Source organism: Anabas testudineus, chromosome 10, assembly GCF_900324465.2.
Source record: "Anabas testudineus chromosome 10, fAnaTes1.2, whole genome shotgun sequence".
Taxonomy (NCBI): Eukaryota; Metazoa; Chordata; class Actinopteri; order Anabantiformes; family Anabantidae; genus Anabas; species Anabas testudineus.
The window spans coordinates 22,543,687-22,568,180 of record NC_046619.1 but is presented as its reverse complement, the minus strand read 5'-3'; the positions used below and the strand labels follow the sequence as shown (position 1 = coordinate 22,568,180).

Genomic DNA, 24,494 nt, shown 5'->3' with positions numbered 1-24,494 from the left:
CTGCTACTTCAGCTTCTTGATGAAGTAAATTCTTCTTCAAAATAATAATAATAAATAAAAACCCGGTGAAATCCACTTTTGAACAGGTTTTTATTTGAATGACCTGTTTCTTGTTTCCATCTATCAGGTGTTATATGAAAATACAAGAAGAGATTATTATTATTATTGATTTTGTTGTTGTTGTTGTTGTTGTTGTCATATTTTAAAACAGCAACAATATGTCAATTAATTTCAACTTATTCTGCATCTATTTATAAGTTAATTAATTGAATATTTGAGGGTTTCAGCTTCTCACATGTGGCGTGTTAAATGACCTGCAGATTAATAACAGTAACAGACTCTGCTGCAGTTATTGTTCTGTTCTGGGCGTTTTGCCTTTTTTCCGTGTACTGTGGAGAATAACAGGAAAGCGGGGACTTGAAATGGACTCACTGATGCTGTTTGATTCTTTGGTCTCTGTAGAGGAAATCTGACAACAATGATCCATCCACAGAACAGACTTTGTTTAGTGAAATGTAAAACGTTCATAGCAAGTTAAATACAGTCCAATTTGATGTTGAATCTGCAGCTGTTCAGTAGCACTGAGCTGATCAAGTCAGTTTGTCTTCACACTTTTACACCACAGTCAGTGTAAAGTCCTAACGTACGGTCAAATCCATTGACCAGTGGTTCTATTCAAGATGCGAGCCTGACGCCTCCACTGTGAACAGTTAAACATTAGAACATAAATTTTGGAAGAGAAACAAACTTCTCTTTCTCCAGAATCCAGACCTGAGAGAAGGAGGCGTCTCCATCAGCAGTGAAAACAACACAAAACACATGTTAAACTGTGACAACATCAGCCATAAGTGGATAATGACAGGACAAATAGAAACGGCATCATTACAGGAGTTTGGAAAAACGGACACAAACAGGAAGTTAAAGAAACGACCACGATAAACTGTGATGATGTCAGTCATAGTTAGATTAAATAGGGAAAAACAGAAAATCAACCAGAACCAATTAAAAATGTTAGAAACAGAAATGAAATACACTGTTCTAGATGATTCCTGAATTAACAAATCACCATCAAGCTGCTGCTTTAGTTTTATGGAATCACAATGGGAAAAGATTCACAACCCACAGGACATAAAGCTGAAATGCTCCCAGCTTAGTCTCCACATTTTCCTGTTTCTAACGTGATGAACGCGGTCGTTTCTCTGTTCAACTTCAACATTTCAGTGTAACAGCATCTTTACCATCACTGTCATTTCAATGCTCTTGTCCTTTTGTTGCACATCTTTCTTCCATCATGTTCTGTGTTCTTGTTTTTAACATTGAAATAGTCTCAATCATCCTCAGTCTGATTGGTGTAACACTGCCCTCCCCTCCCCCCCCCCCACAGTCGGTATTTAGGACATTACATTTTACTGATGTTTGATGCGATTTGCTTCCTGATGATTAGAAAACTCTCCAGAAAACATTCCTGTCCTCATTACTGCAGACTTCAGTTTGAATCCTGTTGGTGTTTGACCTCCTCCAGGATTTAAGACCATCAATGTGGGTCTGAAATCTTTCTGGCAGCTCACCGCCTTCTTCTTCTATTTTTTCTGCCTTAAACACCGGGGTTCAAATTCCAGCTCCTCCCTCCTCCCTCCTCCCTCCTCCCTCCCAGAGCTGCAGGAATGTCTGTTTCTGTAAGAGCCGGAAAATGCAGCTGAATACCACGAGAGAGAGTCTGAGCTGAAGCAAAGTGAGGAGGAGACGAAGCGCTGAGTCCACAGTGAGTCTGAATTCATCATTTCTGCTTTTTTCTCTCTGGACCCTTCAGGCTGTTCACTTTGTTAAAGCTGCTTTCTAAAAGCAGGACAGCTGCTGTTTCTCCCACTTCCCAAACGTCATGAACTAAATGCAAAGTTTCAGGAAAAAGTGAAACCACTGACGCTGATTTATTGACTCTGCTGCTGAGTGACATCCTGACAGTCTCTGCAGGGTTAATGAATTACATTCACTAAAAGTACTTCTCTTTACAGTATTCGTACTTTCTGCCACTTGAACATTACCTTGTATGTGTGTCTGTGAGTTTGTGTTCTGGTTGTGAAATCACATAAGAACCAAGTGAATATTAACACAGTGATTCTGTTGAACAGAATGAAGACAGATCAGTTTAATACCAGTTAATTATTAAATAGTACACATGTTATTTTCTGGAAGTCATAATGAGCTGTGACCTCTGCCCGCAGTTTTCAAACCAGTGAGTCAGACTCATTTTGCAACTCAGAGACTTTCACGGTCAGGTTTTTGGAATATTTGGGAACCAACCAAAGTAATTTACAGAATCAAGACTGGACAGAGAAACCAGAAACCAGGCTGCACTGAAGGTGGTTAAACTTTGTGGCTGTGTCCTCTTCACTGTTCGATCCATCCTTCCTTCCTGTGGTGCAGCATTGCACAGTAGTTGAAATGACAGAGTCCTTCTTTAGGTCGTCTACCCTCAAATATATAAATCAAATGTATGAAATTGATTTAACTCCCAGATCCCCAGGTCATCAGCAGTAATCATTTGGTAACAATAAATCCTAAAAGTCTGAAACAATCCATCCAACAGACGTCAGAGGATCCAACTGAGGATCAATCATCAGGGAACCACAACTGTCAAACTACTACACGACAGGTTCTGCACGTGGCAGCAAACTGCATCGGTGTGCGTGCTGCTCTGTTTAGGTTGAGGAGGTCAGTTAGCTGCAGGTTGTTATTTGTACCACTTTTAGCAGACGTCCTGTGGCGGCATGTGTGGGGTTTAGAAGTCCTTGGTGTCACAGTTGAGCTCTGACCGTCGGCTGCGGCAGGTCGGCCTCAGAGGAGATAAAAAGCTTCACTCGCTGCTTTATTTTTCTCGACATTCCTATGCTGATAAGAAGGTGCTTCCTTCCTGTGGCTTTGGGGCAGATACTATCTCCTTCTTGCTCCTTTGTCTTTCTGTGTTCTTGTTTCTGTTCCCGTTAGTTCTAATGTGACAAATGTTTGGGTTCAGGTTCAAACACAAGTGGCTTGTACGAGCTGAAGATAAAGAGCCTGATATGTTCAACTCAGTGATGTAATTGGATTCGCTTCTGTTTTACAGATGCTGAAATCCCAGCATTTTAGTTACTTATTTATCATGGGTGGCTGCATAGTTTAGTGGTGAGCTCACCGCCCTCCATGTGGGAGACTAGGGTTCCAATCCCAGCTGTGGTTGGTCTACCTCTAGTAGGGGTCCTCAGGCAAGACCTCCTTATGCATATTCTGCCTTTGCCTTGAATGTTGTAATTTGCTGCCAAACAATATAAGTTTAAATCCTGTAATGTTCCAGTTTCTGTCGGTTTAAATAAAGTCAAACTCTTTATCTCCGTCACTGTAAAAGCTTAAAGTCTAGTGACTAATAGCTGCAGCATCAAGCTCGAGGCCAAAACCAGGTTGGCCAGATGCCAGCAGCTTGTTTCTGCTCCCCTGAACGGTCATGATCCTCTGATGATCTTCTCATGCAGTCGTCAGCTTGTTCAGCTCGTTAGCTGGAATACCTGTAAAACTAGCAAAGGTGAACAACCTTATACCCGCTCAACAGGTGTTTGCCTTGTACGTCCAGTGTTCACCTGCTGTTGGTGCTGTGATAATGTAAAATAAGTCGGTGTTAGCATTATTACTAATTAACTATTAACACTTAAATGTCCTGATGCACTGTTAGAAATGATAAAGATGGGAACTTGAAGTAAAGTGTGTGAACTGAACTTACTGTGAGGACAGATCTGTACTTGTGGGCTGTTTTCTGGGTGTGTGTTTTAACCAAACATGCTATTGTTGCTATGCTGACTGGATGCTGCTTTCATTGTGGGTTTGTTCAGCGTTTCAGGATGTAGATTGTTCCATTCTGTGAATGTGAATGTGAATGTGCCACCTCCTGTGCTGCAGGAAAAGCTGAAAACTATTATTACGTTGCAGTAGCTCTGCATCAGTTGTGTGAGTTGCATTCATTTGTTTTACATCTGCTTGACACCGTCATAAAAGCTCTTTAACGTCTGTGTTTTATTTTCTGCTGCATGATCCTGGAGTGATTTTCCTTTTTGGCTTTGATCCAGACCTCAGTCTACTCGCTGTTGCGAGCTTCGCTCTCTCTTATCTCTGTCGATCTTTTTCTCTTTGTTCAAACATGCAGCACATGCAGTGATTCCAAGAAACGGCTCCAACATGAGTGTGTGAAATGCGCAGTGTGACATTCTGATGCCAGTACACCCCCTTCAGTAGAGCCTCTGTCTGTCAGTGTGTGTGCTGTGTTTAATCTGTGACTCTGTATTTTACAGGTTTTGTTCAGCTCTGCAGTTTCTGTGCAACAATCTAATCATGGTGGCCAGCGATGTGAACCTCAATCCAGACCCAGCAGGGTCCCAACCTCCTGCCCGCCACCGGAGTCTCTTCAACAACATCAAGGTTTGTTTCTGCTTCACTCTGAGTGTTCGCTGTGTCCTGTAACCATAGTTCTGTCTTCCTGTGGATTCCTGGGTGTTTTTAACCACCTGGACCAAAAAATATTAAATTCACTAAACAATAAAAGAGATTATTTTCACCAGATTAAAACAAAGACGTCTGGATTGGAAATAGTCACGTTCATATGTTCTTTATTGTGCAGAAAACAAATAGTTTCTTATCTGCAAATATTTGCGTCTTTGTGTTTTCCCTATGTATTTATACCAATGGGTGTAATTCATACAGAAATGACACTGTCAGCACACGTTGATTATTCTACATGTAACTACAACCGTCTGAACATCTATTGGAGCAAAAAGTGTTGAGCTGAGTAGACTTGACTTCCTGAGGTTCATCCTTGTATTGTTCTCTCAACACGTCGGTCACATATCTCCTCATACGTTCACTTCCCTGTTGTTGTTGTTTCTGCATTGTACCCAGACATCTGGGAAGATTCTCAGTCGTCCAGGTGAAGTTATCTGGATGTTCAGTCATGGCAACTGGACTTCCGTCTTGTAAGGTTGAAACCTTGTTGGTTTGGGACGCACATTTGTCCTCCAGGGGGGTTTTGATTCTCATCTGACCTAAAGTGGCTTGTAGCATAGGCATAAGGTGAGAGCAGGAGGAGTCTCCACAATTGTCCTGGGGATGGATGAAAGGTTGGCAGGTTGTACCTGAGTCCTCTCCCAAATCATCTTCTCTGTCCAACATTTGAACATCATTGTCCTCGGCCAAGTGTCCTTTGTCCTTCAGATCAAGGTACTCTGCTGATTCCGGTCCTGAGGTGTTGCTCCCCCTGTGTAGGGGTTGTTTAGTCTCCTGTCATGGAGAACTCTGAACACTCGTCACTGTATTGGACCATCTTGTGTTTTGGTGTCCAGTCTTTTGGGTGGACGAGTCTCTGTCTCAGTGTGTTGGTGGATTTGAAGAGATCATGAACTGTCAGATTTAGTTCGCTTAATGTAGATCAGATCATATTAACCTGACAGCTATCCAGATGGACCTGCCACATTTGAAGTCTTCGTTGATCGTCCCGTTCTTTCTCCTTAACCATCGCTTTCTGACCCTCACCTTCCTCGTTCTTCTTCTCTCTGCAGTTCTTTGTGTTCTGCCACAGTTTGCTGCAGCTGGCTCAGCTGTTGGTGTCGGGCTACATGAAGAGCTCCATCTCCACCATCGAGAGACGCTACGGCCTGTCCAGCCAGAAGTCAGGGCTCCTGGCCTCCTTCAACGAGGTAAGCACAAGATGTTCTCGGCAGATTTTTCTTCAGAAATAAAGCCTATCTATCTTTTTTCATGGTTCACCTCTATCTTACTGGTTCTAAGGTAGAGATGTACTTACAGTTTGATTCCTAAAGCCCATTCATTCAGTCTCCACTGAGTCATGCTAACAAACTGTTCTTACAATAAAACCATCTTCAGCTGCTTAAAGAACACTTCAACAAATCACCTCATTAAATAAAAAGACAAAGACAGAATAATTCAGCCAACAATTGTTTTGTGAAATGATGTGATGAGGAGGTCAAATACAAACAGCAGAAGGTTGCTGAGACTACAGCCGTCGAGGAGTTGTGAGGAAGGAAAATTAGCTGCAGTGCAAATTTAGCCAGGTTAAATCATCAGCAGCCTTTTGAAGGTGCAGAGCCCAGATCAACAGTCAGTAACTGCTGTCGATGGTAGCTTGGTTGCTCAAAGTTTGATAATCTATGTGATCTTTGCATAATTGTCAAACAGTTCTCTTTGTTAGTTCTACTACAAACCTTCAGAGAGTCAAAGTCCACTGCTGAGAGTCATTTTTTTATTTTAACATAAACGTAGCTGCTGCATGTGACTCGTTCAGGATGTCGTCTGTGTGTTCTGCGTGTTCAGGTGGGGAACACTATCCTCATCATCTTTGTGAGTTTCTTCGGGAGTCGTGTCCACAGGCCGCGGTTCATCGGCGCTGGAGCTCTGCTGGCCTGCCTGGCCTCGCTGCTGATGGCGCTGCCACACTTCCTGAGCGGACTGTACGATTACACCGACCGGATAAGCTGTGAGACCACACACACATACACACACACACACACACACACACACACACACACACACACTCTCTGTAACAGCACAGTGTTAAATTTGGCAGCTTCTTTTTAGTTTGTTTTCTCCACCTGTGCACCCGTCTTACAACCCCAGTCTGAACCGGAGGTTTCCTCTTCAGAAGGATAAAATTCATTTTTAAACAAGAGACAAAAGCTTCTACCTGTAAAGATGTTGATTTTAGGCAGTGTGGTTAAACATGTCATCAGATGTTAGATGGATCAGACAAGGAGAAATGGCCACAGTTTGATTTCAACACTACAACCTTTGCTTTCATTTTGACATTCTGTATTAACTCATCCTCCCTTCTGGTTCCCAGCAGCCTCCAGTGATAACAGCTCTGGCCTCTGCCAGTCAGGGAGCTCCATCACCTCCTTAACCTCCAATCAGAGCTGCAGCCACCAGGACAACCCGGCCCAGCAGGGGGTGTACCCTCTGCTGCTGCTGGGTCAGCTGCTGTTGGGTATTGGCGCCGTGCCCATCCAGCCCTTCGGCATCTCTTACATTGACGACTACGCCAGCAAGAAGAACTCTCCTCTCTACCTCGGTACAGAAACACTGGACAATGGTTTTATCCCAAACAGCCCAGAAGTGATCATTAAAACAACTCACTCAAAATCCTGCATATGAGGCGACAGTGTGAAACGTAAAACGTCAAAAAGACGTAGGTGGTAGGTTGAAAAACCTCCACAGTAAAATGCAGTTGTGAAATTAAAACACGTTCAATCAACAGAACTTCAATTTGGTTTAGTACAGTTACAGAAATGCTCATTTCATAAATCTCAATGAATCCTCTGTTACTCTCTGAGCAGCAAAACATGAAGCAGGGACAAAAACAACAAACTGAACTAAAGAGACAAAGCGACGACACTTCTACTTGACTTTGGAGGATTGGGACAGTGCAACTTCTGTCTCACTCATATAATTAATATGATTCACACCAGTTAAACTGCTGGTGTTGTAAGTAAGGGTCAGAGGTTCCTCTTGTTCTGCTGTTAGCTGCCACTCATTTCACTTCATTATAGCTGAGAGAAAAAGGCAGAGTTAGTATCAGAGTGTGTGAAACATCTTGCACCACCTGATTCAGAGCTCCAGCTCCCCATCTTTCCTCCAACCTTTAATTAAAACGTAACCTGTTCTTATGTAAGCAGCATTAAGTAAAGAGCAGGTGACATCTGTACTTTCTGCTCCTCCTGTTGTTTTACAGCTCTGTGAAGGTTCCTGCTCTGACTCAGATGTAGCTACGAATGGTATGTCTTTGCTGGGTGGTGATAACTTCCTAACATTTCATTAGGTGATGTAATACTTTCCATGCAGGCATCCTCCACTCTGCGCTCACATTACAGATGTTTATCTGTGCAAAAAGAAAAAAAAGATCTGCTGGAATCAATTTCTGATCAGTGCAGCTTCACAGCAAAGTTCAAAACAGTGGCCTCACGTCCACCTGTATAACTGCAATCACTGCATTCAGCCAGAACTGACAACAAAGACAGACAAACGTCGGCTCTTTGTGCTGTGGACAGAGAGATGGGAGGGATGCAGTGTTCGACATGCAGCGTGTGCACGTCCTGCAGCGTCGCTGCCACCTGAGCCCTCGGCAGGGTCACTTCTCACATAACAAACCTGTTTTTATTGGCGTCCTGGAAGCTGAACCTGAGCTGCACAGAGGAAATGGGAGATGATGACAGCAGGTCACTGTTCATTTATTCTGTAACACACGAACATCTGCTTAGAGCAGAGACCGAGGGGGTTCTTGAAACTGGTTGAGTCCAGTACTTTTTAACATCAGTAATGTATAATTAGAAGCAAACACACTGATCAAACATCTCACTGGCAGATTTCAACACCGCTGTTAAAAATAAAGAAAAGATTAGAAATTAGTTTCTACGATGACTTTTTCTGTTTTCATCACTCTGAGCTTTGAAAATCTGTTTAAATTTATTTCTGCTGAAATATGCAAGTTACCAACAAACTAAACAAACACTAAACAAAAAAATTACTTTTCCTCTGTCGTTTTTTAGGCATCCTCCTCGCTATGACCTCCATCGGCCCGGCACTTGGCTTCATCAGCGGCGCCGCCATGCTGCGCATTTACGTCGACTTTGACAAGTTACCAGAAGGTGAGAAACACCGATGATTCATAGCTCAGCTAAAGTACTGTCAATGGTCAAATCATTCAGATGCTTATTTTAAAGGGGAAGTGAGGACTCTCACTTACAGTGCTGGAAGTTTAGGAAAGAACATTCACCACAGTGTGGTTTCACCTGTTTACACAACTGAGAGAGATTCAAGTGTGTGTGGAAACTCCACACCTGAGTTTTTACAGGTCAAGTCACAGTCCTGCTTCTTATTGGCTTAAAATGAAGTACAGATACAGACATAATTAAATAGAGACGAGTCAAAGTGGTGATAAATACCAGTCCCACTTAAAACAACCAGCCACAAAACAGCTGGGAATCCGTGCACCTGCAGCCTGTTACTGTCCAGTGAAATTCAAGGCGTCTGACTGTCCCAGTAAACCGTGACGTGTATGAGCACGTAAACCACCAACTCCAGTTGTGATTAATAATCTGACCCGACCGGTGATATTAAGTCATTAACAAGCATAACAAGCTCTGGATGAGTCAGGTGTGTTTGTCTGAACTGATCCTAAGCAGTAAGTGAGAACAACTCTTTATAAGGTTTCTAAAAACCCGTTGAGCCACAGAATCCGATCCTCTGCAGACTCCACAGAGCGAAGGAGGCTCGTGTTTCAGGATCAGGACTCGACAGTGAGCAAGTTTATTGACATTAGTGCCTAAATGTGGGCGACTCCAGGATTATTGGAGCTCCCGCTTCTTTAGAGGCTTGTTCAAACAAAAACCTGTTTTCTTAAACCCTGTGGGGTTTCTGTGTGTGTGCAGTGAGAGCAGTATGTGTGAATGGTGTATTTAAGATCTGGTTTTCACACTACGTTTGGTTTATTGGCTTTTTGAAAAATGTCCAACTTGGCAGAACTGAAATATGTTCAATGAACAAGATCATTTCATCCTGGTTTGTTTCCACTGTCGAGCTTTGTAAACTGATCTTTAAGAATTTATCTATCAAACAAGTTCAAGTTTTAATTGGAGCAAATCCAATAACTTGAATAATCATTTAGACAACTGACGTTTTTGATAATACACTAAACTGCTGCCCTTTGCTCTTATGTGACATTAAACTAAGCACAAATCTGTCTCTTGCATCTGTTTCTATCCGGGATGGTTGTGTTTTTGTCTTCCTCCTCCACTGCACGGTATTAAATGGTGATTTATTGGGAGCTGTATAAAAATCATCTGTTCCCTAGAAGCTGCATGTAAAATGAAAACCAGCTTCATGCTGAGATTGTGGTGATCGCTTTAAAATCCTTTTCAGGTTTTTCATGTTAACTTGTGTCCGAGGAAACAACATAAGTGAAGATGCGTGTTCCTGCTGATGATGCAATAAAAACGAGCTAAATGAAGCATGAACAGGGATAAAGATTTTACTGGAAAGGTCCTTCTTAGTGGGTTCTGGCAGGAACAGGTTTTGGCAGCAGCTCAGTGACAAACTGTCCTAAGACACACATCCACGAAAGCATGAGAAAATAAAGAAATTAATATGGAGGCGATTTAAAATGGGGCAGTGTGTTCACTTGGCATCCAAAGTGCTGGTTAAAATGATTATTATCATTAATACGAGTGTTTCAGTGTGTTGAAGCAGTTCCTGTTAAATGTTCTTTATTTTTGCAGTAATTAGACTCGTGCATGTCAGATATTCAGTAACAACACTTTCAGTTTCCTCCAGTTCCAACTGTAAGAGTCAACATTCATTTGAAAATCCAGGCAGACGTCCAAGAAAACAGGCAGACAAGTAGCGACACAAGCTTGGATGTAACTCCCCCGTTCAGTGTAAATAAGAAAAACCACCTTAAAGTACAGTCGATATAAAAATAATAATATCAAAATGCTGCAGATTCAGGGCTTTATATCTTTTATCACATTACTTCTTCATAATAAAAGGCCACAAGCACAGTCTGTGTGTCCGTAACGAGCACAGTAGCAGGCTGCTGCGTTACCGGCTGCCGTTACCACATCGTTGGTGGATCCGCTGTTATGCAGCTGCAGTTTTCTTATTGGACGGAGCGTTAAGGTGGAAAACAAGTATTCTCACATTTCAGACATTTCTGTTATTCTTTTTCTGATACTGCTGAAAAAATGTGTTCTGTTCCTAAGATTCATGAGTCAGTGTGAACATACACTTGTGTAATATGAAAACGTCTTTTCTCTCTTTTCATGCTCAGATGAGATCAAGCTGGAGCACAAAGACCTGCGCTGGGTGGGAGCCTGGTGGCTCGGCTTCCTGGTGGCGTCCTGCCTCCTCTTCCTCACTGCGCTGCCTTACCTCTTCTTCCCCAGAACCATGTCCAAAGAGGTGAGGTGACAATAATCCAATTTGGTTAGAATTAGATTTATGACCCCAAAGCTGAGTTTAGGTGACTCCAGTCAGAGAACCATTCGAGCAGGTAGATTCTCCCTGGTGTTTCTGGGCTGCACGAAGAAGTTCACTGATAGAAAACACTGAAAAACAAAGTTCAGGGAGTGACAAGCACAGAAGTTCATGACATGGACCAAAAAGTGTGAGTGTTGAGTCATTTAAGTTTTATTACAGTGAACATGTAAAACTCTTGTTACTGTTCGTGGATGTTCAATGGACACCTGGAGCTGCTCCATCACTGTCCATCACCACCAGTGTTCTTCTTAGTTGTTAAGTTCACATTTCAGAATCAAATCCAGATGATTGCATGAGTCCAGGCTTGGTCATGTGACGGTTTAACTGCTGTGAGCTGTACTCTGTAACCTGGTCTAGATACCTGGAGCGATGTACTTTGGCTGATGTGAAGTGTTCAGACACAGACATACAACTCCCAGCGGAGGAGGAGGATCTAGTGATAGCTGCTGCTGTTTACAAGTGGTTATGTGTTTGTTGCCACATTCAAACCGACACCTCGATGGCAGCTTTTCCTAATTCCTCCCACTGACGTGACAATGATCAGGTGAAGCCAGTTCAGGGAGTGGACGCCACAGGAGCAGGGTTATTGTTGTGTTTGTAACCAGTTTCCTTTAATGTCTGCAACTGAACATGAGGTAATAAATAAAGTTATGAACTGACATGGAACAAAAACTGAATCAACATCAGGGTGGAACATTTGTTAATGTTGAGCTTAGATTTCTATTAGTGTGTCAGTAGTGACACTTCATAAAAAGGAGGCTGTCCATGTTTCATGTCTTTTATGAGGAACTATTCTCACAAATCTTCTCATACAGTTTTCATAGTTACCTGATTCTGAGTCCAATGCTCATCCGAGTGATGACTGATTCCACAGGTTTTTATAGTACAGCATGTTTGTTCTCTTCTGTATCTGAACCTTCAGCCAGTTCATGATTTTAGCAACGAGACAACGATAAAGATAATGTCGATCAACAGGTTTTTTAAAAGCAAACAAACTGAACTGACTTCAACATCTAAACACGTTCTAACAGGAACCAGTTTGTTTTGGCTCAACACACGAGACGAAAAGAGAAAGTTAAACCACAACGTGATTTATCAAATGAATGAGGCGATTTTTCCAACGATTGCTCAACAGAGAATCACATTTCATGATTCTTCAGTGGGACAGATCTGCAGCCAAACCTCTGCACTTTTACTTTAAACAGAAGATACACATGGAGAAAATTAGTGGCACCCTTCCCTTAAAGAAAGAAAATCCTACAGTGGTCAAATGACTTGAAACAGAAAAAAATAATAATTAATAAAAATGTTCTAAAAATGTACTAAGTCAGAGAACCATTCGAGCAGGTAGATTCTCCCTGGTGTTTCTGGGCTGCACGAAGAAGTTCACTGATAGAAAACACTGAAAAACAAAGTTCAGGGTGTGACAAGCACAGAAGTTCATGACATGTGAGTGTCAGGATGCCAGGATAGATTTCACCTTTTGACACAATCACTGAATCAAGTGGTTTCTGTAACTCTCACTAAGGCGTCTTCACCTGTCCACAGGTGTTTTGTTTCACTCCTTGTTGTCTCAGCGTCTTCTCCAGTCTGTTTGTGTTGTTCTGTTTCAGCTCTTTCCACACATGTTCAATAGGATTTAGTCACTTCACAATATTCCACAGATTGGTTCTGAACCGTGTTTGGATGTTTTAGCTGTGTTTTGGTTTTTTATCCACTTGGACTCTGACCTGTGGGTGAGACCAGGCTTTCTGACACTGGGCAGAATATTTTGCTCCAGGATGCCAGGATAGATTTCATTGTACCCTGCACTGATAAAGACACCCAGTCTCAGAACATAACATTTACATTTGGTCATTTATCAGATGCATTTATCAGAGCGACTTACAAGAGAGGTACAAAGCACATATCTAAGCCAAGGAGAAGAACTTTTAAGTCAAGTGCTCTATGAAGACCTGCTTCAGTTTCATGAGTTTCAGTTTTATTTATTTATATATATTTTTTTAAGATTTAAGTGCAGAGATCTTAAAAGTGGTAACTTGTCCTTTTTGGCAGATCAGAAATGAGACGTGCTGCTGCAGCTGGTACCCCGGCAGTAAGACACTAGAGTAGTCAAGATGAGATATGACCAGAGCCTCAACAATGAGTTGGGTTAGTCTGAGTGGTGGGGTCAGATCTTTCTGATCAGACATGTTAGTTATGTCCTTGATACATAACTAAGCCTCGTCCATGTTCCACAGTGATTTACTTTGCGATCTCCTCGGTCGTCTTCCGTTAAGTCCCCTTTGTGAATTTGGTTGGGATCTGACACTGATGTACCTTGACCTTGGAGTTCACCTCTAACCTCTTTGTTTACCATTCACATTAACTGCAGTTGGGTAGTGTATTGGCAGCATCACCACGCTACCAAACAGCACATTGACCACTTTTCACCCTTTAAATAGTTCAACTGACGGATTTCAAGTCTGAAGACACGTGTGAAGCTAATTACAATACACACGTTAGTTTAACATGGTCAAATTATTTAAATTATCTTTTCTAGGGAACCATCATTTTTGACCAGGCCAGTTTTTTTAATTCTTCTTTTTTAAGTCTTATTTTCATGGGTTAATGTTTAGGAAAGTTTTATTTCTTAATATTTCAGTGTATCTGTTTGTTTCCTTTCTTTAATCGAGGGGTACCAAGTCAGAGTTTTCTCCAAGGTCTCAGTAGATCAGAGTTTTGTGCAGTGATTCATCAGTTAATGCTCTGACACAGATTTTAGCTGATGACTGTTCAACACAGCTACTGTGTTCCTGTCCGGTGTAGCAGTAACAGGAGTAACAGTTCTCCAGGAAACGTGTTGCTGTGTTTTGTGTTTCGACCATTTAAAGTCAAAGATGCTGAAAGACAAGATTCAGAATTTCACACAGATCACTACTGAAGTACAGATGTTTGGAGCCAGTTCTGCTATTGAAAAAGACCACGTCCCCAAATTCAACATATTTCTCCTCCCACTCTCTCTTTAAAACAGATTTCTGCTTATTTAATGGTCTGACTCATGCATTTAAACCAACTTATTTAAAACCCCTTCTCCCTGTGTCAGACTTTGTTTCAGTTTTTGCATTTTTCCTGAACATAAGTAAAACTTGAAGTTATTTTAAAATCGAAAGTAACACTCAGGGCGTTAAACAAACTCTGGACTTTGGCTTGTGTTTGAGTGTTTTGAGTGCGTGTCTGACCCCAGGGAGTAATAGTAGAACACTATTGAGCAACTTCCTGGCACCAGCCACTTCATTTTTTGCAGTTAAATGTTTTTGCAAACACTGCTCCATGAACTGCAGCATATTACTCAGCAGTGGAGCGGCTCAGAGCAAGATAACATCTGATAAGGTTTTATGTGTTTATGACTTTTAAATACCCACTGAAGGTCAACTTAAGGCCTACATGCACACTGACTGAACTGCAGCAGCCTACATTTAATTCATCACTGAAACGAGCAAACTGTAAACTCAGTTTCTTACAGTGATCATCAACACCTGCTGGGACAGATTTGGACCCAAATGATCCCCTCAAAAGCAACTACCACAGTTTGAAAAAGGTCTGTGGTCGCGATGAACTCATGCAGCTCCTCTCGACTTTACTGAACTTTCTAGTGAATTTCAACTCTCACAAGAGAACATTTAGAAAACTCCTCAGTAAAACATAAATGAACAGTGTTTTAGACTAAACACATCTTTTTCATTAGATTTTTTCCCAGAAACCCCTGCAACAGTAAGATGATTCATTCTGCTGATAGTGAGAGCCACAGAACAGCCACACTAGTGTCTGTCAGAGTCATGTAAACCTTTGAACATCAGTGTGTTAAAAGTAGCAGCTGCTGCAGACTGAATTCAGCAAGAACTCTTCTGTTTCCATTTTTGTCCAGGACGCTGCAGAAGATGTCGAGTCCAGACCGGACAGCAAGCAGCAGCAGGCAGACACACATCAGGAACTCTCCCTCGTTCAGTTCCTCAAAAGTGAGAGTCTTTCCTTCCTCTTCTGTTTCTGATGAGGCTGCAGCGGGGCAACTACAGAGTGCTGGAACCGAACAAGAGGAAGTGACTCCACAAGAATTTAATCATTACAACACATCAAAGCAAAACTACGCAGAGGCTTTCTTTATGACCAGAGCTTCTTAGTAATCAGCTTCAATTTAAGGGAATTTCCTGTTAGTGATGTTGATGTTCCATCTTTAGATGTTAGCACGCTAACATTTGCTAATTAGCATTAATTAGCTGATGTCATTAGTTCCACAGGTATTAAATAAGAAAGATTAGAGCAGTGGACAAAACAACTTGGTGAGTTTATCCTGAGGGTAACAAGAACATCTCAACTCCTTTCTTACACTTCATCATCAAACCACATTAAAACAATATTAAGAGCACGAAGATAAAAATCACTTCCTGTTATTCAAAGGAAAAGTCACAGCGGGGACAAGTGAGGTTTTTAAAGCTGTTTTTCCTGCTGTAATTGTTGGAAGATGGAAGCGATCTTTACCCCCTCTTGTCTAAAACCTGCCAAAACTGACTGGGCCTTCATCAGAACCAAATTCAGTGACAACTCCGTTGGTAAAAGTCAGTGAATGAATGAAAAATAAATCTGGGTGCTTTACTTGTTCAACTCAAATTGTCTGAGAGATATTTCAATAGATTGGACGAGAGTGGTTGTGATATTTCAGTAAACCCAAAACTGAGGGAACCCAAATCATCCAGTGAGAACTGATTTCCTCTGAATGTGTTGAATTGACCATAGTGAAAATTGTCCTGTTGACTGAATTACCCACAACACACTGTAACCAGGGGTATGTGTGTCTACATAGCAGGCTACTGGGGGAATTTTGGGTGAACTGATCCTTTAGGCGTAAACTTCTCTGTCTCATCATACTTATCAGCCTTACCGTCCTCCTCTGTCCTGCAGGTTTTCCTCGTATCGCTCTGCGGACACTGAGGAGTCCCATCTACCTGCTGGTGGTTCTGGCGCAGGTCAACCTGGCGGCGCTGCTCTCTGGCCTTGCTACCTTCATGGCCAAGTTCATAGAGAGACAGTTCAGCCAGACCATCTCCTTTTCCAACATGATGATCGGTGAGAAATCAAACAGATTCACTGACAGAGGATAGTTAGGATCACCGGAGACTCAAGCTTCTGTCTTCTTGATTTCTTTCTTTCAGGAGCAGTGGGTATCCCCATGGCGGTGCTGGGCACCGTCCTGGGTGGAGTTCTGATGCGGAGGTTGAATCTTTCAGTCAGTGGTGCCAGCAGGTTGTGCACCACGGCCATTATGCTGTGCTTGTTCTCTGCTTTGCCGCTGCTGTTCATTGGATGCCCCACCCAGAATGTCGCCGGGGTCGTTTCCTCCGGGTAAGAACACCATCAGTTTACATCATCTAGACGTCTGTTCCTGCTGATGTTCTCTGATGTACAGGGAGTTAACATCACTGCTGGGGGAACTGATTCTCATCATTTCCTACTTTGAATTGTTCAACAACTACCAGCATTTAAAATGTAAACCTTGTGTCTTTTAGCTCTGATGTGTCACTGTGCAGTTCTGAATGTCAGTGTCCTGAGGAGGCATTTAACCCGGTCTGTGGTTCAGATGGCATAGAGTTCAGGTCTCCCTGTCACGCTGGCTGTAAGACCATGGAGCTGGACGCTAACTACAAAGTCACAGTAGGAATAATTATCATTTTACTTCACTTAAACTATTTCATCGTCTGAATTTAAATGAACATAATCTGCAGCAACAGAGAAACATTCAGTTCCCTATTTTTCTCCATGTGTTTCTGGTTCTTGTAAAGTGGATGACATCACATGTTGTTTTCTGATGAATTCCCTTTTGTTTCAAACAGACCAGCAGGGAGCAAAAACCGGGTTGATTTTCTCTTCAGTTTCTGAAAATCACATCATCTCTAAACCATTTCTGTGGAAGTGGTCGTAAATTAAACCAGACAGCATTAACATGCACAATGAATCTCATAGGAGCTCTGACAAACCCTCCAATATACAGTGTTTAGTTTTGTATAGTCAATGCATTTTTTGACTTTAGCAGCGATTCTTGATTTATCCTTTTATATCCAGGCGTTTTCAGTGTGGGAACAGGAGCAGGAGGTGCATGTTGAGAGTCTGTGAATATACAGAATTTTTTATATATACAGAATCACATAAGTGCCAATTGATGACATTTTTGACTGGCCTAACTTATTTAGAAATTAAAAAAAGAAAAAGAATATGAGGCGAGAAGCTGAGTAAAAAAACAAGAAAATGTAGGTTAAACTAGTGGAGAGATCTAAAAGCACCAGCCTCTGATTGGGTGGTTCTGGAAACTAGATCTAAATCTCCCTGTACTTCCACTTTTCCACACACAAAAGATTTCACAGAAAAGCAATGATTAATAAAAATAAAAAAAACACTTCTGTTTTAGTTTAATAAGACAATATATCAAAGTGAACTCCTACAGTTTCATTGTTACGTTGCACATTAGAAACTATTTGATTATCAAGTTGTCATTTATTTCATTTGTTGTTCTTTTGGTCTCAATTTTAGTCTGGTAAACTGAATATTTTGGGAATTCAGAGTTTTTCGTTGGAAAATCTCTATCTGGACATTGGGTCATCATAACTGGACCTCCTTCTTGTTAGAATGAACTTTTCACAGCCCTTCCAAGTAGCCTCTTCAGTCTCAGTTGGTTGGAGGCCTCCGATTTGTCCTCCATGCTGGTTTTGTTGAGGAGGAACATCTTAGCAGCAGGATCAGCAGCATTCATGTGAAAGACAGAGGACACTCATATGAGAAGAAGTCATCAGTGTTTCAGTGGAAGAAAAATCTTCCCTTGACAGAGGTGGAGGCGTCAGACACACATACTCTAGAAACCTCAGTAGAGTCCAAATTTTTGTTGGCCTCAGGGAGATAATTCCAGAGGAAGGGGCCACTATAGGAAAATGTCCTGCAGCCAGATGACTATATGTCACCACTATGGCATGGGAGTACATAGAAAAATACTTGTTAAGAGAGTTTTCATTTTCATTTTCCCCTTTTTTCAGTGATTGTCTAGTGCTGTTTGGATTTTGTAACGACTGGACTAATGAGCAGCAAGTGACACCCTGTGTCAGTTAGTTAGTTGGACTGATTTTAAAGCCTCTCTTGTGAACCAGGAGCATTTTATTATACAGGACCATTTTCAGACCAGAAATCTACTGATTTTAACATCATTCTTTCTTCCAACATGTCGCCTGCCCCAGGGCACAAAAAACTGATTGAGGTTTGAGTAAATAGGGGTCAATAAAGGAGAGTAGACAACAGCAGATAATTACTTTAGTTGCTGAACCATTGCAAACAGGTTCAGCAAGATGTTAACACTTCACCAACAGTCATGTTCTTTCCTGAGAAGAAAAGTATTTTTATGAACTGTCAAAGTTGCTTAATAAAGCACTGAAGGTTTATTCTGCCCTTTTGGGTAATGACGTAGCAGTTTAAAGAAATCAAGACCACTTCACAACACCACCAGGCAGATTACTCCAAACGAGCGAGTTGTGACAATAAGATCCTCACAGCTCACGTGAAACTTTTACGTTAATGAACTTTCCTCCTGCTACAGCCTCAGGACTTTACCTTTTAGATCCATTAATAGGGAGACTTGAAGAATCCATAAATGATGATGATGTTTGGTGGTTGTAAATAAGCACTGCAGCCTATAGGGGGTGTTACCTCAGTCTGGACCTGACACTGTGTCTGTTTCTGTAGAACTACACTCAGTGTGAGTGTGTTGGTGGTCTCAAGTTCGCCACTCCAGGAACCTGTGGTAGTGGATGTTCCCACCTCCTTCATCCCTTCTTGGTTCTTCTTGGTGCCACTGCTTTCATTGCTGCCTTCTCCCAGACTCCATCATGCATGATGATACTCAGGTATGACATGGCAATTAAAATATATAAATATAACCTGTAAATGGCAAATATTTAAAATTTTATTTTTGCATTTCAAGCTAAACTCCACAATATTTCAAATGTATTATTATTAGCATCAAAACATCAAAAACCTTAAAAAAAGGCAATTTGTATCGTAGAATTATGATTAATTATCACACCAATCATCTGATTGTTATCATCTGTTAACTATGGATAAAGTAAAAAGGGTTAAACTAACTCCACCTGGGCTGAGAGAAACATGGTGAAATAGTTGGTTTTTAATAAGTATTTTCACATCTCACTGTGATAATGGATTTAATTCTATTGAATTTTAATGGTATATCACTAATTCACAACAGAAGTCATCTCAAGGCACTTTACAGTGTTTAAGACCTTATAAATATAACTGTATACAGATTATATAGAAAAACCCAACACCCTCACTCAGCAGCACCAGGAGACAGTGGAGAGGAAAATATCTCTTTAGAGGAAGAAACCTCCAGCAGAACGAAGCACAGGGTGGGCGGCCATCTGCCTCGACTGGTTGAGTTAGAGGTTTATAAAAAAAGACTGACTTAAAACCTGATAATCTGACTTTGGCTATGACCCACATCTGCAAAACCAATCAAAGTAAGCCAGTAAACAATACTGCCAACAAAGTGAACACCACGATCACATACACAATGAACAATTAACCCGGCACACAGTGACTCATAGTGACTAAGTGAAAACCTGTTCTATTGCATTGTCTTTGCTTTTCCTATTCTTGTAAGCGAACAAATGACTGAAACGTTAACTGTTGTGCCATGCCAACAACTTTGCACCAGAGCTCTCCAAATAGTTCCTGTGTTACAGGAAACAGCAAAAACTAGGCCAACAGATGCTCACTGAAGGCCCAATGGCCAACCATTTATAACTATTTTCCTGCTCATGAGACCAAGACTTTATTAGACTGACTCACAAAATCACAGTCTAACAGAGGGTTAAGATATTTTTGCAGATAATTGCTTCTAAACGTTTTTGAGCGAGGCTTGTCTTTCTAACCAATCAGAGACTTTCAGTGATTTCTTCTTATAGTGAGTTTTGCAGCTTCTTATTTAGCAGATGTAGCAGATGGTAGAAGAGCACCGCAGAGCAGAGGAGTGGGTTCTTTTCAAGTCCTGTTAGTGCTAGCTAGAGTTGCACATTGTAGCTCTAAATCTGACTGCAGCAACTTTTCATGTTATTGTTATGTGGAGGCTGTGGTATTGGTACTTCAGCCTGAGTAAAAATAACCAGGAGACAAAGAAAGTCTAGTATCAGCATATCTATTTTTTGTTTCTGCCAGGAGCTGAAACCAAAATGGGACAGAATCAGTAGCTTTAGTGGAGGAGGTGGGTGGGGAGGGGTCAGTTATGGGTTGTACCATCAAAAGGATGGTGAAGGACTTGTGCTGCCCTTAATCTGTATTGTTGTTATAATCCTGGACGTCACAGTGACTCCTTCACCTTCTCCTATTGTTCCTCAGCCTCAGTTTAGATGTGACCCAGTTACACACTGCTGAGTCTCCAGTGTTGAAAAAAGTAGTTCAGCCTGGAAAAGAGACCAAATTCACTAGTAGGCGGCTCGAATGTCCAGTTAATTAAAACCCAGAACCGTGTCACATTGAAAAAATCATTTAGATAAATTCCAGATGGTGATGAATGATCTGCAGAAAATGCCAAGGAAATAAAACACAAGTAGAGATGGTGTAATACTTTTAGGTTTTTTTTAGGGTTTATTTATGACGCTTTGTGCTTGATCAACATTAGGAATGTGGAGTTTCTCAGAAGGTGTGACACCAACTGAATCTAAAAATATGTGTTTCAAACTAAACTGCTCAGCTCTCTTTTCGCATGTCAGCACTTGCATCAGCCTCACAATACAAACACTAAACCTGCAACTTTGACGGTGATGTTTGTGTCTCTGCAGGACTGTGGCCACTGAGGACAAGTCTTTTGCTGTGGGAGTTCAGTACATGCTTTTCAGAGTGCTTGGTGAGTTTCCCTCAGTACTTTGGGCAAGTTGTCTGAGGTCCATGATATGCAGTCTATTTACTGATCTGACATTTGTTAGCTTGATTCTTCAATTCTCTCCAATGTCCAAGTTCATACTTTACATTTAGTCATTTATCAGATGCTTTTATCCAAAGTAACTTATAAGGTACAAGGCAGAGTAAGCGTAAGGAGGTCCGGCCTAAGGACTGGAGGTAGGTCATAGCTGGATTTGAACCCCCGCCTCTCACATGGAGACCACTACAGTATTCAGCCGCAATAGCTAGCAACTTCTGTGGAAACAGAATTTACCTATTTCCTGTACAGTCCTTGAACACCTCACACACATTGCATGAACCACAGTACAGACGTAGGAGGAGTACGGATGTGCACAGCACTCAGTTTTACATTCTTCAGTTGCAGAACTTTGCTTTTATTACTTCTGTAATATCAACTGTTAATCTCAGTTTATCTTTCCATTCCATCACACATTCATCTGTCCGTGTGCAGCGTTCATGCCCGGCCCCGTGTTGTACGGCAGCGTCATTGACACCACCTGCATCTTGTGGGGCAAAAAGTGTGGCAAGCACACTTCCTGTCGCTACTACAATCTGGACAGTTTCAGACAGAGGTAAGACACTCTTATGGGTTCAGCTTCACCTGTGAACACTAAAGCGTGTCACACCCTGGGGCTTCGGTAGCATGAGCAGCCAATCACGCCAAGAGAAACTTGGTGTATTTGCTAATTTCCACCTCTTAACAAATGAAGTAGACGTTAAACATTTGTTGTCATCACATAAACATCAAATCTTTTGTTTTGAGTGTGTAGACATGATAATGTGCTAAATTAACAGTTTGGTTTTACTTGGAAAGTCCTGGGTTTCTAGCAGGCTATAAAACAACAGGAAATCTAAGTTTATCTGTGTGTTTTGTGCAGGTTTCTGGGTCTGATGGTGGTCTTCGTTTGTGGGGGATTGCTGTGTTTCCTGCTGACCATTGTGGTCCTGCGCAGGAGGGCTGGACAGCAGGACCAACAACTGGGGAGTAAAGGAGGATACGAGCTGGTAAATGAGAAAAAAAAAACAGAGAATGTTTCATCCAAAGAAAAAGAAATAATGGGCATCAAGACCTGAAGGAACGAAACGAGAGGGTGTGACGAGAGAACAACACGGGACTCTGAACATGGAGTAGAAAGAGTTGAGTCATCTCAGATGGTGCAAAAGAAAAATGGAAGCTCCTACACTGTCACAAATGAGTGTTTCTCCTGAGTATTTTGTAAAGAACCAGTTAACCTGCACAATGAGACCATTATAAGATATTTTTTAATATTGCAGATGTTTTTACAACCAATCCGCGCCGTGCTCAGATAACCAGTGGGATTAGTGGTGTGTTTGTACATATGCTGAGCCAGATCTTCTCACATATACTGTATGATGACCTATATAAACTATTTGTATACGATGCAGTTAACCCAAGCAATGACCTCCACTTTTAAAATGTCGAAGCTCATTTTTTATAAGCTGCAGTTCCTCTAATGGCCACAAGCACAAACTGATGTGAACAGGAGAACTTAAAACAGTCTACATATAAACCACCATCACTGGAGGTGATTTCACTCTTTCAAATTATTTGTAGCTGTGTTGGCTTCAGTGACAACAGTCAGTCAATATCTCAATAACTAATCCCACCATGATCCTATTAGACTGGGGATATCCTTGCCATTAACTATGCAGTCACACACATCACGGCGTGCGTACGTATTCTGTACATCTTTACAATTTAACACCACACGCATGCAAGATGCAATCTTGTGGAAAACCACTGGGGCAGTATAAGATGAACTCAGTAACATGTTATATACCAGTCATATGTCATTATTATCTTGATCATTATTACATGTTTTTAGTCATTATCTCAACATTAATCTGTTGCACAAAGGCAGAGATTCTTCAGGAGATTATTGGTCTCTAGTCTGCCCTCTCATGGCCAACCTTTTAAATCCTCCACAAATACACAAAGTACACAAGGAACTATGTGAACAGTGACGCTGAGGATGCTGCTGTTACCTACATACACCTACACATACATGTCAGCAAACTGCAAGTGTGCCCTTTAGTCACGCTGGTGCCACCAAGCGGTTCACTTAATGCTTAGTGCTAATTAGGATAGCATGGTCACCTGGTAAACCCAGATGATAAACAGCATGTTCTGTGCTTACACAAAGACTTAAGCTCTGCTGAGCTGCTGTAGATTCTCACTGTGAATCCACACGAGAGCAGATGCCACACAAACCTCACCCATGAGAACCAGACTTCAGTCTGTCGCCAACCTGAGTGACAGAAGAAACTTCACAAGCTGGACAAAAATCAGCAATGATTTAATGTAAAGATTCACTGATTGTATTCATTGAATGTGAAACAAAAAAACTAGGAGCCTGAGCAGGAAGTCACAGACAGCAGGGAAAAGTCCGAAATACCAGATGTGTGATTATTACTGGTATTGATTGATAACACTTCGAGGGGGACTTTGGGTATGACAGCAGAAACGTAAGTTTAGAATATAATACAGAACATACAGGAGAACGACCACCACAATGTGAGAAGCATAGATTGAAATAAATGGACCTGACTCCTTCCAGCCACTGTACTCTATGCAGGTGTCTGTGTCAGAGCTGTGACAGCTGTGGAGACACAGACGCTGTTCAATTAAATTAATCTCGCAGCACTTTATCTACAATTCTTAACGTAAATCTAAAAGTTTTTACAATGTTTTGTTGAGTGGTGATAAAACCAATCGAACAGTCTGAGCCGTGTGTGTGTTTATGATGTTTCTGTGGTGACATTTATTTTTGTTGTTTTTGTACAATGGGGCTTTTACTGTGAAGATACATAGGTTTCAAAGAAATAACACATTTTTAAATAGTTTTCAGCACAAATGACAAATGGCTTTTATTGTACAGTCTAAGACACAAATTACAAAAACCGAACTTCAGGTCAAACATGAGCTGACATCAGAAAAACAATCTGTACTTGTTCAGTTTTGGATAATATGTTTAGTTATATCGTGGTGTGAAATTTTATATTCTTAGTTACTCTGACAAATGTTTGCTTTGTAAATTTATCTTTTTATCTTTTATCTTTATTCAGCTTTTTTAACATGTTGGTTGCTATTCAAAATGAAATGTCACAGTGTATTTACAATTATTCACTGTTAATCTAGTTTCTTAAGATCCCTGTACAGCTTCAGGGGAACTGCTCGGCATTTTTTACTAAGCTGAAAAGTCCCAAAATAGAGCACAGCAACAAAAAAATAAAAGAAAGAAACTTCGCCCATAAGTGCTTTGACTTGATTTACTTGGATAAATGAGTCGACTGTGACGCACATTTATTATTGTAAGGAAGTACTCTGAATCTTTTCACTGGAAGTTTATTTTATCTTAACCAAACCTGGAACTGAGCATTTATGATTGATCAATAAAATACTGACAAATGGAGAAAAA

The 24,494-nt window shown here is 41.2% G+C and overlaps 1 protein-coding gene across 2 annotated transcripts; it reads left to right on the top strand.

Moving 5' to 3' along the window:
- The first annotated feature begins 1,655 nt into the window (after window positions 1-1,655).
- slco2b1 (solute carrier organic anion transporter family, member 2B1) lies at window positions 1,656-24,494 on the top strand. Of its 2 annotated transcripts, none has more exons than XM_026357496.1 (15): window positions 1,656-1,762; window positions 4,317-4,443; window positions 5,577-5,714; window positions 6,349-6,511; window positions 6,875-7,102; window positions 8,577-8,675; window positions 10,856-10,986; window positions 14,972-15,062; window positions 16,003-16,167; window positions 16,254-16,443; window positions 16,608-16,752; window positions 18,823-18,983; window positions 20,934-20,998; window positions 21,506-21,626; window positions 21,933-24,494. In XM_026357496.1, exons 2-15 carry the CDS (start codon window positions 4,357-4,359, stop codon window positions 22,126-22,128), a joined length of 1,980 nt encoding a protein of 659 aa, XP_026213281.1. In that variant the 5' UTR covers window positions 1,656-1,762; window positions 4,317-4,356; the 3' UTR covers window positions 22,129-24,494. The 2 variants fall into 2 exon arrangements, with proteins under 2 accessions (XP_026213281.1, XP_026213282.1); XM_026357497.1 differs by having other exon boundaries at window positions 6,878-7,102; window positions 21,933-22,128.

Coding starts and splice junctions, on each gene's coding strand:
- slco2b1 (XM_026357496.1), top strand. CDS start 4,357: ATGGTGGCCAGCGATGTGAACCTCAATCCAGACCCAGCAGGGTCCCAA. Junction 7,103..8,576: donor GAACTCTCCTCTCTACCTCG/GTACAGAAACAC, acceptor GTCGTTTTTTAG/GCATCCTCCTCGCTATGACC. Junction 16,168..16,253: donor CTTTTCCAACATGATGATCG/GTGAGAAATCAA, acceptor TCTTTCTTTCAG/GAGCAGTGGGTATCCCCATG.